Source organism: Macrobrachium nipponense, chromosome 28 (assembly GCF_015104395.2).
Source record: "Macrobrachium nipponense isolate FS-2020 chromosome 28, ASM1510439v2, whole genome shotgun sequence".
NCBI classification, from domain to species: domain Eukaryota; kingdom Metazoa; phylum Arthropoda; class Malacostraca; order Decapoda; family Palaemonidae; genus Macrobrachium; species Macrobrachium nipponense.
This window is the reverse complement of record NC_087217.1, coordinates 51913592-51927536: the sequence shown is the minus strand read 5'-3', so window position 1 is coordinate 51927536 and position 13945 is coordinate 51913592. Positions and strand designations below refer to the sequence as shown.

Here is a 13945-nt window from a genome sequence, read left to right as displayed (position 1 = left end):
AGAGAGAGAGAGAGAGAGAGACCTTACCTTACAGACATTACATATTGTTCGTGTTGCCCCAGGTCCCTCAGTGTGAGGCACCTCTAATGTCTACCAGAGAGTTGCTAGTGCATCTTCCGGTATATTTTGCAGCTTCCAATCTTGGATGGTCTGGGATGCAGCTTAGATATTTGTTGAGCTTATTCTTAAACACATCTACGCTCACTCCTGACATATTCCTCAAATGAGCTGGCAAGGCACTGAGTAGACGCTGCATTGTCGATGCTGGTGCGTAGTGGATTAATGTCCTGTGTGCTTTCCTTATTTTTCCTGGTATAGTTTTGGGCACTATTAATCTACCTCTGCTTACTCTTTCTGATATTTTTAGCTCCACGATGTTTTCGGCAATTCCTTCTATCTGTTTCCATGCCTGAATTATCATGTGGCGTTCTCTTCTCCTTTCTTTCTGGACTATATAATTTTAAAGATTGTATCTTTCCCAGTAGTCAAGATCCTTAACTTCTTCTATTCTAGCTGTAAAGGACCTTTGTACATTCTCTCTTTGTGCAATATCCTTTTGATACGTTTTATAAAGCATAATCATGTATTTAGCTTTTCTTGTTTTGAAGTGCAATAACAACATTTCCATTTTTGCTTTACATTTTGCCAATAGAATTGCTATTTTATAATTGCATTACATGTTCCTATTCAACATCACACCAAGGTCTTTAACTGCTTCCTTATTAGTGATTATTCTCGTTATTAGGTCCGCTATATGCATATAGCTTTCCTTCTCTATCTCCATAATTTATTGATTCAAATTTATCAGAGTTAAATACCATCCTATTTACCTCTGCCTATTCATATACTTTGTTAAGGTCTCTTTGTAGCGCGTTCCTATCTTCATCACAAGTAATTTCTCTACTTATTCTTGTGTCATCAGCAAAACTACTCACTACCTAGTCCTTAACATTACTGTCTATGTCTGCAATGATAATAACAAACAGTAATGCAGCTAGCACCGTACCTTGTGGCACACCAGATATTACCTTAGCTTCATCCGATTTCTCATCGTTTGCAATAACTATCTGTTTTCTGTTGTGTAAAAATTCTTTTAACCATCTTCCTACTTTGTCCACTACATTATGTTTTCTAATTTTCTTCACTAATATATTATGATCTACCTTGTCAAAAGCTTTTGCAAAGTCTAGATAAACCACATCTGTTTCTTTTCCGTTTTTCATATTTTTGGATATGTTCTCACAGTGGACTAACAGTTGGGTATGTGTACTTTTTCTAGGTACAAAACCATGTTGTCTTACATTAAACAAATTATTTTTTTATTAAATGTTTCATAATATTTTTCTTCATTACCCTTTCATACACTTTCATAATATGTGCCTCTAGTCTGATCCACTTTTGAAAGTAGAGGTAATATATGCTAATTTGTGCTCATCATAAATCTTGCCTGTATCTACACTGCCTTAATAATATTGCAAGGGGCTTTGCGATAGAATGAACTACTTTCTTTAACAAAATAGCAGGGACACCATCAGGCCCAGCTGCTGCTCCATTTTTAATTTCATTAATAGCCTGCACAATATCGGCTTCATTAATATCTATGTCTGATAAATATTCACTATTTTCATCCCTTATTTCTGTATCATTATCTTCATTATCAATTCTAGGGGTAAATTCTCTCTTATAACTTTCTGCTAATATGTTGCATATTTCCTTTTTTTCATTTGTTAATCTCCTTTCAATTCTTAGAGGGCCTATTTCTATTCTTTTATTCATCTTTTTTGCATACGAGTACAATAGTTTAGGGCTTTGCTTGATATTTACTAGGGTATTTTTCTTCCAAGTCCCGTTTTTCATTTTCTTTTGATTGAATAATCTTTTGTTCTGCATTTTCTATCTTACTTTTTAGTTCCATCACTTTCCATGAATTTTTTTTCTTTTGCAGGACCTTTTTTTCCACTTTCTGATTTTCTGGAACAAGATCCTTCTGTCTCTTTTCTTCTTCGGTATATATTTATCCACTATTTTCTCTATTAGTTTATATAATATCTCCGTATTTACCTGTATATCATCACTTACGAAAATGTTATCCCAATCTTTGTTTAATTCTTCATTTATTTCTGACCATTTTATATTTTTACTGTAGAAATTGTATTTTCCATATCCTTCCCACTTTTTCATCTCTTGCTTATCTCTGTTTTCACTTGCTTTGGAATGGACTGTTAATTCTATGACATTATGGTCTGAAATACTCGCATTATAAACTATTATTTCTTTAACATAATTCCCCTCGTTCACAAATACTAGGTCCAAAGTATTTTCCTTTCTTGTTGGCAGGTGATTTATTGGTTGAATGTTGTATTCTAGTAGCATATCTAATACCTTTTCGAATTGCTTCTTATCTTCTGCACTACTATTACTCTCTTTTTTTTTTATATGTGTAAATACAACTACAATCTCCTATTTGTTCTTTCCAATCTACGAAAGGAAAGTTAAAGTCTTCAGATAGGAGAATAGTCCAGTCCTTGTGATTTCTATATATATCATCCAATTTTTCTATTATTGTGTCAAACTCTTTAGTATTAGGGGGTCTATATATTACTATGTTCATTAATTCTTCAGATTCAAATTCTATCGCTATTAGTTCACATTCTGAGTTACTATATTTCTCATATATTTTGCCTTGTTTTATGTCTTTCCCATATATCGCGGTTCCCCCTTCATTCCTATTTCTTCTATCTGATCTATAAGTTTGGAACCCTTTTACTTGATCATCATTACCAGTCTCTAGGGAATACCAGGTTTCACTTAATTCATTATATATATTTTCTTTTCAATTTGGGTTAGTTCTTCTAAGAACTTTATTTTTCTTTTTGAGCTACTCGTAACCAAAACCCTGCGCATTCATCACTATGATGGAGAGAGAGAGAGAGAGAGAGAGAGAGAGAGAGAGAGAGAGAGAGAGAGAGAGAGTTAAAAACTTGGTTTTTTATATACTGGTTATTTTTATCGACTTTTATTTTATTTTGATTTTTAGGAGCCGAATGTGGCCAGATAAAGAGTATGATTGAGACGCCTTTGAGATTTCCCAGCAAAGTCTCCAGATAACAAAATGTCATTAGAAGAGAGTCTTTGGAGAATGTTAGGGCCTATGCAAGGGCCTTGCAAGAATGCTCGATTTCCACTATAGCCAGGCCTAAAACTGGCGTCACAGCTGTCTGGGTCATTGACTCTGACGTGAATCAGAAGCGATTCTATAACTCTAGCTGTGAATTATTCTCATTAGGGCTGAATGGAACCATATCATTTATTAAGAAATAAAACAAAAATAGAAAATAAAAGGTTATAATGATGAATAAATGTTGAATAAAGGTCAATGAAATCTCTTAGAACCGTCAAAACTGCTTTTCTTTCTAAAAATACGATAATTACGTGTTTAAGTAAGGAATACTATGATGTAATATATATCATATGCATTTAATACTCGCCTAAATATGGAATAAAATATGTCTGAGAAGTGTATTACTTAAATACACTGATATTTCACATTATCGTCAACACTTCCCAGAAAAAAATATTTCCTAAAAGCGAACCAAACCATAGCTTAAATACATCTATAAATAGAGACATCGAACGACACACATTTCTTAGATATACCAATATTTATAAAGAGGGCATTCATACGATACACATCTCTTATGTGTACCAATATTTCTGAATAGAGACTTCACACCGTACATATTTCTTATATGAATTTTTGTCACGTCACCGTGATTAATATACGTACATGAATTAAGTTATAAATATCCTTTAATTTCCAATTCGCTAGAATGGAGACTGTTCCTGAAGCAGGACGACTGACAGGCCTGGAGGCCTACCTGGCGTCTGGTGAGAAAGTGAGAAAGAACATGAATTAAGTTATAAATATCCTTTAATTTCCAATTCGCTCTACCTCGGAATTAATACACTTTCATATATGTTAACCGAAGGGAAATTTTTTCTTTTAGTTGATAATAATTCCGTCCTCTCGTGGATTCGAACCAACTCGCAGAGGAGAAATCAGGACTTCAGTGAAGTTACCGACTTGGCCAATATACCGATATTTGTAAACATTCACACGGTACATTTTGCATAATTCCCCTCGGTACATTTTGCATAATTCATTTCTCCTGAAAATACTCCGGCGTGGAAACCCGTTTCGTTCCTGACGAATCCAAAACCGTTCCGGGCAGTATAATTCCTGTCGAGGAGATGCTCTTACACCACGGAGACTAAAGATAAGGCGAGGCTGTGTTAATATAAAGTTGCCTCAGTCGTTTCCAGTATCCGTTTACTTAATTGCTTCTCGCCTCATGGACGAGAGAAGCTGGTGAAAGTGATTCTGCTTTTTTCCCCTTGAGATTTCATCGGATTTCCACGAATTGTTTCTCATTTTCTCCAGTGATTAGGGCTATTGTTCATTTTATCTCTATATACGCGTTTTCATTCTTAGTCGCGTTTGTATTTCTAATTTCATTTTCGTGGAGTGAATTTCCATTTTGTGGTCATTCAGTTTTTTACGTTTTTCTTCATCGGCAGCATCGCTGTTCATTTTTTGTTTTTGTTTTTATCAATGAGATTTCAGCCTATGTTATTCATTATTTCAACTTTGTTGCCTTACAGTTTTAAACATTACAGTGAATTCCTTAATTATTCATTCGTGTCCATTTTGTCATTATAATTATTCAGGCTCTCGTGTATATATATATATATATATATATATATATATATATATATATATATATATATATATATATATATATATATATATATATATATATATATATATATATATATATGTATATATATATATATATACATATATATATATATATATATATATATATATATATATATATATATATATATATATATATATATATATATATATATATATATATCTGTGTGTGTGTGTGTTTGTTTGTGTTCACAGGTATGGATTGCATCACAATATGAATATGTATATTTGCGTGAATGCTCATGTGAGTATTTTATTTGCACATAAGTACAGATCTCAACACAGTAAATATCTGCAGCGGTAACCGTGCTTTCAAGTAGAGACGAAGAGAGAGAGAGAGGAGAAAGAAGAGAGACCAACGAGAGAATGCGAGAGAGACGAGAGAGAGAGAGAGAGAGAGAGAGAGGAGAGAGAGAATAAAAAACCCTAATAAAGAAACCTTTTTCCCATCCATAAAAGTAAAATGGAAATCCCACAACACGGATCCAATATCACAGACCTTTCTCGTCATCGTTTCCACCTGGGGAAGGAATAAAAAAAAAGGAGAGTGTGAGATAGAAAAAAAAAGAAAGAGCCACAGAATACTTCCGACCTTTGCAACGGCGCCCCCAAATCATTTTACAATATTCCGCGAGGAGTCTTACGTGTACCTGGTGAGAACCACTTTGTCGGAGCGGCGGCAATACAAGGGAATTTTGAAATTGCTGGTGATCCGCGCCTCCATTTTTGACGTTGGAATGGCACTATGGGACTTGAGAGGAAAACTGTCAGTATCGAACAACAGGTTTTCGAGTTGTCTTGTTTTTTTTTGTCTTCTTTTTTTTCTCTTTCGCAATTGATATATAACCTCGGCGCCGAGCTTTCATTTGATCTCGATGATTTCCAACTGCTGGAATGTCAACGCGTTCAGCAGACACAAAAGGGAGAAGTGGATGCTGACGTTGTTATTTCTGTCGCTGATCAGTTTTTCTTCACTTTCTTTTTTTTTAACCTTTCATTTTTTAACCTTTTTTTTTGAGGTTGTAAAAATGACAGGAGGAAACGAGAATGTGGTGGAGAGAGAGAGAGAGAGAGAGAGAGAGAGAGAGAGAGAGAGAGAGATACTAGATCGAGTATGGATGGCTCTTGACGGAGATTTATTGATTGCATGAGCTATCTGGCGCTCCTTTGGAAGATCTAGAGAGGGAAGGAATGTGGTGAAGCCAGTTTATTTTTCGTAGATGCTTAAAAGTGAAAGCGAAGTCCGTGCTTCTTTATCTCTTACTGAGATATTGATTAGAGGTAAAAATTAGTTATAACACGGTTAATGGTTTTAAACACCTAATGAGTAGCAAAGTCCTTTATCCGCCCTGTTTACTGAAAAGAGAAAATTCACGATTAAAATTAAAAAAGGGATATTCTTTTAACTAAACATGAGAGAAGGGACGCAACTTTTATCATTCAAAAGGCACAATATACTCTATTATCTATCATCATAATTTGAAATAAGTTGATGATTTTCTAGCAGTTTACCATGCAAGGAAAATAACAGAAAAATGTAAATATAATAGTGACATCAACTATTATGTTTTTACCACGTTAATTTAAAGCACAGAAAGAGCACCTTGTAATATTAAAAAAAAAAAAATAATTCGTCAACACCTGTAAACAATTTATCATTTTCTATAAAAAGTTCAGTAACGAATTTGCGATTCAAAATCTTATATCTAAACGGATAAATGGATCGCTGTCAACATCACTTTAAAAGTCAGTTTATAATTTTTTGGGTTGAATCTTGTGCAAAAATGAACATCAGGGTCCAAAGAAGGCAATTTTAATTATCAACTCATGAACGTGAGTGGGTAGTTAGAAAAACAGTCAGAGCTTTAACGTTATTTAATTCACACCATCTTAATCAAACGAAATCTGGCTGGATCAGTGCAACATTATCATTAGCAAATTCCTATTTTTATTCTTGTTACAGTCACTTTAGGAAAAATTCCTACCTTAATGTATCTTTTTTTTTTTTTTTTTTTTTTTTTAATCGTACTTATGGACAAGTTTTTAGGTTTTATTCCTTGCGAGGTATAATCGTCTGCATAGGTTTGTCCTTCTTAAAACGAAGACCAACGCGTGCACATATATGCATATACATGCATACATACATACACATTATATATTATATATATAGATATATATATATAGTATATATTATATACTATATATATATATATGTATATAATACACACACACACACACACATATATATATATATATATATATATATATATATATATATTAATATATATATATCTATATATATATATGTATATATATATACATGTATGTATAAGCGAATACCACACGAAAATGATAGGCTTTCGTCTTTATTCAGGCCTTTGTATAGAGTTTCTGCCTATTATATTCCTGTGGTATTCGCTCAAGAAATAATTCACATGCATATAATGTGCTTTTTAAAGCATATATTTATTATAATATATAGATATATATATATATATATATATAGTATATATATATATATATATATATAATCTCAAGGCGTGGTTAACCTAGCCTCAACCATATCAGTGCTCTTGAGTCTAGGTGCAACCTATATATCAAAGCTTTTGCCTCTACCATTATATTTATCAAGATTCCTGATTTCTGCATCGCTCGGAGTAAGGCTAATAAAGTCGCTTAAAATGTTCAGATAAACTTTGAAACTGATTCCTCGAGTTTTGCGTTTTTAAATCGTCACTTCGCGCCAGTGAGAAAGAGGAATTCTAGAGTTTTCATTAGTTTGTTGTGACTCCTTAGAATTTTATTTACACATTATTTGAAGGAATCTGGCAAAAGATAATAAAGGGAAAAATGCATTCGCAGGGAAAGTAAGATCTCTTTCAATCTTCCGGAATGAAAGACATTAAATTCTAAGAGGCAAATCGCGTCGTCATGTAAACTTGCAAACGCGAAGGGATGTAGAGGGCAGAGAGATGTCCACTCTCTATCATATTCTTGAGAACTGTCAGCAATAATTCAAACTAGAAAGCTTCAGTAACGTTTATGTTTCTTCTTTAGCTCTTACTCCTCCTCCTCCCCCTCCTCGAGTCTACAGAACAAGAAGAACAAGAAGAAGGAGAAGAAGAAGAAGAAGAAGAGATAGAGATAGAGAGAGAGAGAGAGAGGGAGAGAGAGAGAGAGAGAGAGGCGAAGAAGAAGAAGAAGAAAAGGAAGAAGAGAGAGAGAGAAAGAGAGAGAGAGATAAGAAAAAGTTGAAGAGAGAGAAAGAGACCAGAAGAAGAAGAAGATGAGAGAGAGAGAGAGAGAGAGAGAGAGAGAGGTAGAGATAGGTGAATAAGGAAGAAGGATAAGAAGAAGAAGGACGACGAAGAAGAAGAAAGAAAAAGATGATGAGGCTGAGAGGATGCGAGAGAGAGAGGAGGTTAAGAAGAAAGAAGCAGAGAAGAGAGAGAGAGAGAGAGAGAGACCTTACCTTACAGACCTTACATCTTGTTCGGGTTGCCCCAGGTCCCTCAGTGTGAGGCACCTCTAATGTCTACCAGAGAGTTGCTAGTACATCTTCCGGTATATTTTGCATCTTCCAATCTTGGATGGTCTGGGATGCAGTTTAGATATTTGTCGAGCTTATTCTTAAACACATCTACGCTCACTCCTGATATATTCCTCAGATGAGCTGGCAACGCATTGAATAGACGCTGCATTATCGATGCTGGTGCGTAGTGGATTAATGTCCTGTGTGCTTTCCTTATTTTTCCTGGTATAGTTTTGGGCACTATTAATCTACCTCTGCTTGCTCTTTCTGATATTTTTAGTTCCATGATATTTTCTGCTATTCCTTCTATCTGTTTCCATGCCTGAATTATCATGTAGCGTTCTCTTCTCCTTTCCAGACTATATAATTTTAAGGATTGTAGTCTTTCCCAGTAGTCAAGGTCTTTAACTTCTTCTATTCTAGCTGTAAAGGACCTTTGTACACTCTCTATTTGTGCAATATCCTTTTGATAGTGTGGGTACCATATCATATTGCAATATTCAAGTGGACTACGAACATATGTTTTATAAAGCATATTCATGTGTTCAGCTTTTCTTGTTTTGAAGTGCCGTAACAACATTCCCATTTTTGCTTTACATTTTGCCAACAGAATTGCTATTTGATCATTGCATAACATGTTCCTATTCATCATCACACCAAGGTCTTTAACTGCTTACTTATTTGTAATTGTCTCATTATTAGGTCCCCTATATGCATATAGCTTTCTTTCTCTGTCTCCATAATTTATTGATTCAAATTTATCAGAGTTAAATACCATCCTATTTACCTCTGCCCAATCATATACTTTGTTAAATTCTCTTTGTAGAGCGTTCCTATCTTCATCACAAGTAATTTCTCTACTTATTCTTGTGTCATCTGCGAAACTACTCACTACCGAATCCTTAACAGAGAGAGAGAGAGGCGAAGAAGAAGAAGAAGAAGAAGAAGAAGAAGAAGAAGAAGAAGAACAAGAAGAGAGGGAGAGAGAGAGAGAGAGAGAAAGAGAGAGAGAAGAAAAAGTAGAAGAGAGAGAAAGAGACGTGAAGAAGAAGAAGAAGATGAAAGAGAGAGAGAGTGAGAGAGGGGAAGAAGGAGAAGGAGAAGAAGAAGAAGAAGAAGAAAAAGATGATGATGAGAGAGAGAGAGAGGGAGAGAGAGAGAGAGAGATGTGAAGAAGAAGAAGAAGTCGGGAAGGGATCATGTTCAGGCAGAGTTTTCCTTCTGAAAGATAAATTACAGGCGTCTTCCTAAATCCTCAGATAATAAAGCCGCAGGTAAGAAAACCAGTCGAAATCAACAAAAGGATCGGATGATTTGACGCCAAATAATAGCCGTTCGGGTCAGGCATGAATCATGGATGGCGGAACTTGAGAAAGAAAAGTCGAGAGAAGTATATATACATGAATGTATATATATATATATATATATAGATATATATATATATATATATATATATATATATATACATATATATATATATATATATATATATATATATATATATATATATATATATATATATATATATATATATATATATATATATATATATATATATATATCGTGTTGGCGAGTAGTCATTCCCTCCGGGTTGTTTGGGAACCTCGTTTGTCAAAGAAGCATGAAGGTGCAATTTTCGCTTACTCGGGGAGTAAGCCTTACAAACTAATTCGTTGTTATTATTGTTGTTGTTCTCGCTGTTCTTGTTTGGGGGGTAGGAAAGGTCTATGGAGGAGCCTAAAAAGGTCCGAAAAAGGTGTTTCGCGTTGAGTTAAAGATACAGGAATTTCAGGATAGGATATTTAGGATTGATTCATTAGAATGAAAATGTAAAAAATAGATAATATGCATGTTAAACAGTATAGAAAAGGTATTTATAATAAAATATAGCGTATCTATTTCAATTTTCGTTGGTTTTAGTACGTTTTAATTTACGTTAAAAGTTAGGAATAAATGTTTACAACTTATATGTTTGGGGAAAACTGTTGCACGCGTCCTGAGTAAGCTGGAGGTCGGATAATGCCTTGTTGTATCACTTGTCATCGGCTCGGATGATAGAAGTGGAGTTTTCTTTCCTGGCTTTGGTCTCTGCAAGGATATATTAAATATATTTTATGTGCATGTTTTTTATATATTTATATTGTGCTAGGTTTTTTTTGAAGGAGTGAAAATAAAAGCAATCATACATTCAAAGCTTGCAAGGTCACGAGGATGGGACCAAAGAGGAGAAGCAGGGTAATTTAAAGATCAAGAAGCTAGCACACATATAAATCCAGCTGTCCTACCCATTCGGCCATTTCATGGATATTTGATAATGAGGACAGTTTGCCCGTGAAAGGCTGTAACCTTTTTGAATTAATGACTCCACTAGATACATCCTGTTTGAATGAAGTCCTTATATATATATATATATTATATATATATATATATATTATATATAATATATATATATATATTATATATAATATATATGTGTGTGTGTGTGTGTGTGTGTGTGTGCGTATGCATGTGTGTATGACTACTCCTGAGTGTATGAGTGAATGGACAGCAGCACGACCGATGAAGTTCTATCAGCTAACCATGCAGGCAAATTTAATTGAGTGAATATAAAGCAATTCTCCATGGCAGGTTTCCGTTAAATATAGGAAAGTATTTGATATCCTTACAAGTTCCAGTGTCGCGTAACGAATTATTATTATTACATTTTCTCTCTCTTTATCTACATTGTTTGTTCCTTCTTCATAAATCATGTTCTTGAATGTCTGAAAGCCTTCGGAGAATATCGCATTGGAGAGATTTCCTGATAAATTGAGCGGCAATTTCAGAATGAATTATCCTTTAGATTTATGTTAGGAATCGAGAACTTTACTTTCACGAGGAGTTTCCGATTATGTTTTCACTTATTATAAAGTTTATGGAGAACTGTCACCTTTGCAATATATTGTTTATGATGTTTTTGTGCATTTCTGATGTTGATGGGTAATTTTCGTACGTATTTGATACTGTTTAATTTGATTTTTTTTTATATCGATACTTGTTTAATATTTTTTCTTATTTTGATTTTTATACGATTTTCGTATGCATTTGATACTATTTAATTTTATTTTGTTTTTATATCGATATGTTTTTTTTTTCTTTTTTTTACGAATGTTTAACCAATGGACAGGAAACCTTTCATGCACTGCCCTCATAGTTCACAACGTTTCAAGTACCAGCGATAAAGTTGCTGGAACGCTCTTCTTGTCCACCGTCTGACACAAACCGCCGTTGGAAAAGTCATTTCCAATACGCAAGAAGGACAATAAAACTTCCCCTCCCTACTTCCTCCCAAGGCAGCCCCCAATCCGTTTCCTCTATACCAGACTTCTCCCTCTTTCCCACCTCCTTCTCTCCCTCCCTCCCTCCCGCTCACATCCAATCCCCCTTCTTTCCTTATCTTTCCCATGACCCCCCATATCAGGCGCTTATCTCGTGCGACTTCATAACCGGATGGTGGAAACGCCAAGAGACACTAAAGCTTCTTATTTACGACAACGACTCGGCCATAAATTCCGTTTGATAATGCAGCTGACCGTTAGGGAACTCGTAATTCTGGACAAAGGAGGACGCCAACTGCCTCGCAAATTGTTTCCGCGCCCCATGAAAGGTCAACTCGCGACGTCTTCCATAATAATTTCCCCGGAGGAGGCGGGGGAGGGGGGGGTGTTGGAGGGCTGGAACGGCGGTGGCGACCTGTGATATGCCGTGATTATTCGCAGTTTCGCGACCTCCCCAGAAATACACCAATCGGCGCTGATAAAAGACGGCGGCGTATTTTACGGCTTGTCTTTTCGATGGGTGTCCTCCTCCTCCTCCTCCTCCTCCTCCTTCTCTCTCTCTCTCTATCTCTATGCATCTCCGGATCTCGTTTCGTCTTACAATATATTATCATAAGTTCCTTCGCTAGGGGTTTATTTTTTTTATTAGTGTTGAGAGGTGAACAGCCCGCTGATGAAAGGCCTATTTCTTCGAATTGACTCGTAACTTTCTCTCTCTCTCTCTCTCTCTCTCGTTTCGCCTTACTTTATTAATATATATTCCATCGCGGAAATGTCATTTCATTAACGAGAGATGAACACGCCGCGCATAGAAGACGAACGCATTCCAAGGCTTGTCTTTTCAATGGGACTCGTAACTTTCTCTCTCTCTCTCTCTCTCTCTCTCTCTCTCTCGTTTCATCTTACTGTTATTAATATAAGTTCCTTCTTAATGAGAGATGAACGCACAGCTGACAGAGGACGATAGTATTCTATGGCTTATCTTTTCAATGGGACTCGCAACCTTCCTCTCTCTCTCTCTCTCTCTCCTCTCTCTCTCTCTCTCTCTCTCTCTGCATCTCCCCCAACTCGTTTCGTCCGTGCTATTAATATAAGTTCCATCCCTGAATTTTTTTTTCTTTTTATTAATGAGGTATGAACACGAACCATAACGCGTGTCTAGGCAACGACTTACTGGAGGGACATTGTAGTAATTAACATTGCGAACCGAAAATATCTTTATTATCCATCAAATATGAAAAATTTTTGATGTTCCAAGTTATATAAACCTCGCAATCATAGAACTAATGGTTTAGATGAAAATGATGCTGATTTAGTAGAGTTCTCTGCGACATCTGTCACGCCCAGAAGTCCAAATGTCACCAGGCTTACTTATCTTGCTCTATTCATTTTCGCTCATTCAAGGAGCAAGCCTACAATCTACTTAGTTGTTGTTATTCTTGCTTTTGTTCTTCTTGTTGGGGGACTTGAAAGGTCTGTGGAAAAGCCTGAAAATGTCTGAAAAAGGTATTTCGCGATGAGTTAAAGATACGGGAATTTTAGGATAGGATATTTATGATTTATTTATTAGAAGGAAAATGTTAGAAATAAATAATGTGCATGTTAAACGGTACAGAACAATTAGTTATAGTAAAATGGAACGTATTTATTTTAATTTTCGTCGGTGAAGCAAACCTCTATTTGACTGTAGATTTTAGCACATGCCCCGAGTAAGCTGGAGGGCGGATCACGCCTTGTTTGACTGATACAGACACAACAGGGTTGATATTTATGCTGAACACGAGTCTCGGTCTTTGTTTTTTGGTCGAAAGAATTTTAACTTAAATAATAAAATAAAAACTGATGAAGGGGAGAAACTAAATTGAGATAGTACAAGAAAAATTATGAACCTGAGTCATAAAAGGTGAAAGACTGAGCTAGGCAAGTAAGAGAGAGAGAGAGAGAGAGAGAGAGAGAGAGAGAGAGAGAGAGAAGGTTTGCGCGCCATCTGTAATCATAGGAGCACCAGCTATTGGAAATCATCACCAACGTAACCATCTGCAATCATCCCTTTTTGCATATCCCCTTAGCATTTCATCCTTGCATCTCCCCCTTGCATTCCCCCTTGTATCTTCCCCTTGCATTTTCCCCTTCCATTTCCCCTTTGCATTTCCTCCTTGCATCCTCTTGCATTTCCCCCTTGCATTCCCCCCTCGTATTTCCCCTTTCAATTCCCTCCTTGCATTCCCTTGCACGTCCCCCTTGCATTCTCCCTTTGCATCCCCTTGCATTTTCCCCTTGCATTCTCCCTTTGCATTCCCTTGCAAGTCCCCCTTGCAT

The 13945-nt window shown here is 35.7% G+C and overlaps 1 protein-coding gene across 1 annotated transcript in view; it reads right to left on the bottom strand.

The window, feature by feature from the left end:
* LOC135201190 (uncharacterized) overlaps positions 1 to 13945 on the bottom strand; it is a 53030-nt gene that overhangs the window by 17330 nt on the left and 21755 nt on the right. Inside the window, exon 6 of the mRNA XM_064230068.1 lies at positions 10346 to 10397. Within this exon, the coding sequence (XP_064086138.1) occupies positions 10346 to 10397 (52 nt within the window). The remainder of the gene's footprint in view (positions 1 to 10345; positions 10398 to 13945) is intronic.